This window comes from Excalfactoria chinensis, chromosome 1, assembly GCF_039878825.1.
Source record: "Excalfactoria chinensis isolate bCotChi1 chromosome 1, bCotChi1.hap2, whole genome shotgun sequence".
Lineage (NCBI taxonomy): Eukaryota > Metazoa > Chordata > Aves > Galliformes > Phasianidae > Excalfactoria > Excalfactoria chinensis.
In genome coordinates, this window is record NC_092825.1 from 72855480 (window position 1) to 72857489 (window position 2010).

General features: G+C 40.4%; 1 gene segment (V, D, J or C); it reads left to right on the forward strand.

Annotated features, from left to right (window-relative positions):
- The first annotated feature begins 307 nt into the window (after positions 1-307).
- Positions 308-1080, forward strand: LOC140251793 (Ig kappa chain V-III region TEPC 124-like). The segment is given in 2 exon segments: positions 308-329; positions 779-1080. Coding segments are annotated over 2 exon segments (324 nt in total).
- Positions 1081-2010: the final 930 nt, after the last annotated feature.

Here is a 2010-nt window from a genome sequence, read left to right on the forward strand (position 1 = left end):
ACTCCCATTCAGTCCCCACATGTTCCTGTGACTACACACATACAAGTACATGCATGTAAAGCCAGATGTGCAGGGTTTGTACCACCTACTACTGTCTGTATTTCACACAATTCCCAGCCAACCAAATGCTTTCAAACTAACTGCTTTCTGGGCAGTCTCACACTGTCCTGCCCACTCCACCATCATGCATTTCTTCCTTCCTCAGTGTTTCCTCCTCTCACATCAGAGCTACTAGGTCAGTGCTGCCACCACAGGCAGATTAGTTGAAGAATATAAGACTTTCCCTATGTTTCCCTGTTGGTTTCTTATGGCCTTCCTGGCCCCTATAGGTAAGTAAATTTTGTTCTCCATTGAGAAGCCTTGCTGTTTCCAACAATGTGTTCAACTGTTGGTAATGCTCCGTTCCCCAAGGCTTCCTGTGGAGGATGAGCAACGAATGAGGTGAATTTTTCCTGTCTCTTACTCAAAAAACTCTGCAGATCTACACGTGGTTTTTTCTGTTTGTTTGCTTGTTTGGTTGGTTTATTTTCTGTCATATTTTAGTACTTCAACCAAGGATGGTGAAGTTATTATTTAAAAAAACATATATATTTTTTAAAACATTATCACTAGTACATTTGAAATTTTTTTATTTATTTTTTTTTTCTGTCTCCTGTATGGCTCTTTCAGGGAAATGGGACAGTATCCGACATGCTGGAATCCCACCTATTAATTCAAGGATGCTTCTTTGCATTTCTTTTAACTCATTCAGTTCCTCACACTTTCTTTCCTTTTCCAGGCTGGGCTCTTCAGCAAACCCCAGACACACTTGTCCGACTGGGAGACTCTCTGACTCTGGACTGTTTTCACAAGGAGAGTGGAATCTGGACTATGTACTGGTACAAGCTGCCACTGGGGAAGAACGCCACTATGCAGCTGATTGTGCGTTCAGTGGAAGGTAGCAAGGCAGAGTTTGAGAAAGAGTTCAAAAGCCGCTTCCAGAGTAGTGGGACTAAGGAAAACTCCTTATCAGTGACGATAGATCATGTCCTATTCAATGACTCAGGCACTTATTTCTGCGCTAAGCAAGATACACTGTGACACGAAGACTGGAGCAGCATAGCACAAACCTCTCTCCACAGAAGTGGAGACCTGCCCCCAGAACACACAGTCCATCATGTACCAGTAAAACTGTTTTTCCACTTCTGACATTCAGCTCTGTCCATTAATAAAAGTAGTAGTTTCCTCTCTGTCTTCTGCTTGTTCTCTGCTTTTTTTTCCCTTTCCATCTCTGAACAAATGTTGATCCTACTTTTGATACAAATTATAATGATATTGTTAAACCTGTTAGCATTCACTGAATAGTAGACCTGCAGTTTGTTTAGATAATGGGAAGAGTTGTGTCTTTGTACCAAGTAGATAAGGAGAGTTCTATTACATCTTTTTAGATAAGGAAGTTCTGCTATGTCCTTGTATTGAGAAAACATAGAGAGTTCTGCTTACAGTTACTGGATATGTAATATATCTCCAAGAAAACCTCAACATATGTAACATATCTCTGGGAATATGTCTGCACAAGTAATACACGTCATGCATGTGAGCTGGAGAACTTTCATGCAAGTTTTGCATGAAAGGAGGAACTCCACTCCCATGCATCTGGAGCTGAAAATGAAGAATGCCTGCTTTCTAACACACCAACTTCATTCTTAGGAGAGTTTCAGTAGATGAACTGACAGTGTCACTTTATTCCTGTGCTCACTCTCATCTCCTAATTTCTCAGACTTCTATAGACGTCCTCTCACTTTCTTCCTCAACTGTCTCTGTCTTCCTTCCCTTCCCTTTCTATTCCACTTTTTATGTCTTCTCTCCTGATTAATTTCCTTCATTTTCTTCTATTTCTTCTCCTTTTCAGTCTGCTGTTGTAGCTCACAGGTAAGCAGGATGTGAAATTTGCTCTCATTTACAGCAGGATATTTGTGCTCTGAAATTGAGCACATATAAAACATATATTGCCATTAAAAAAAAACAAAA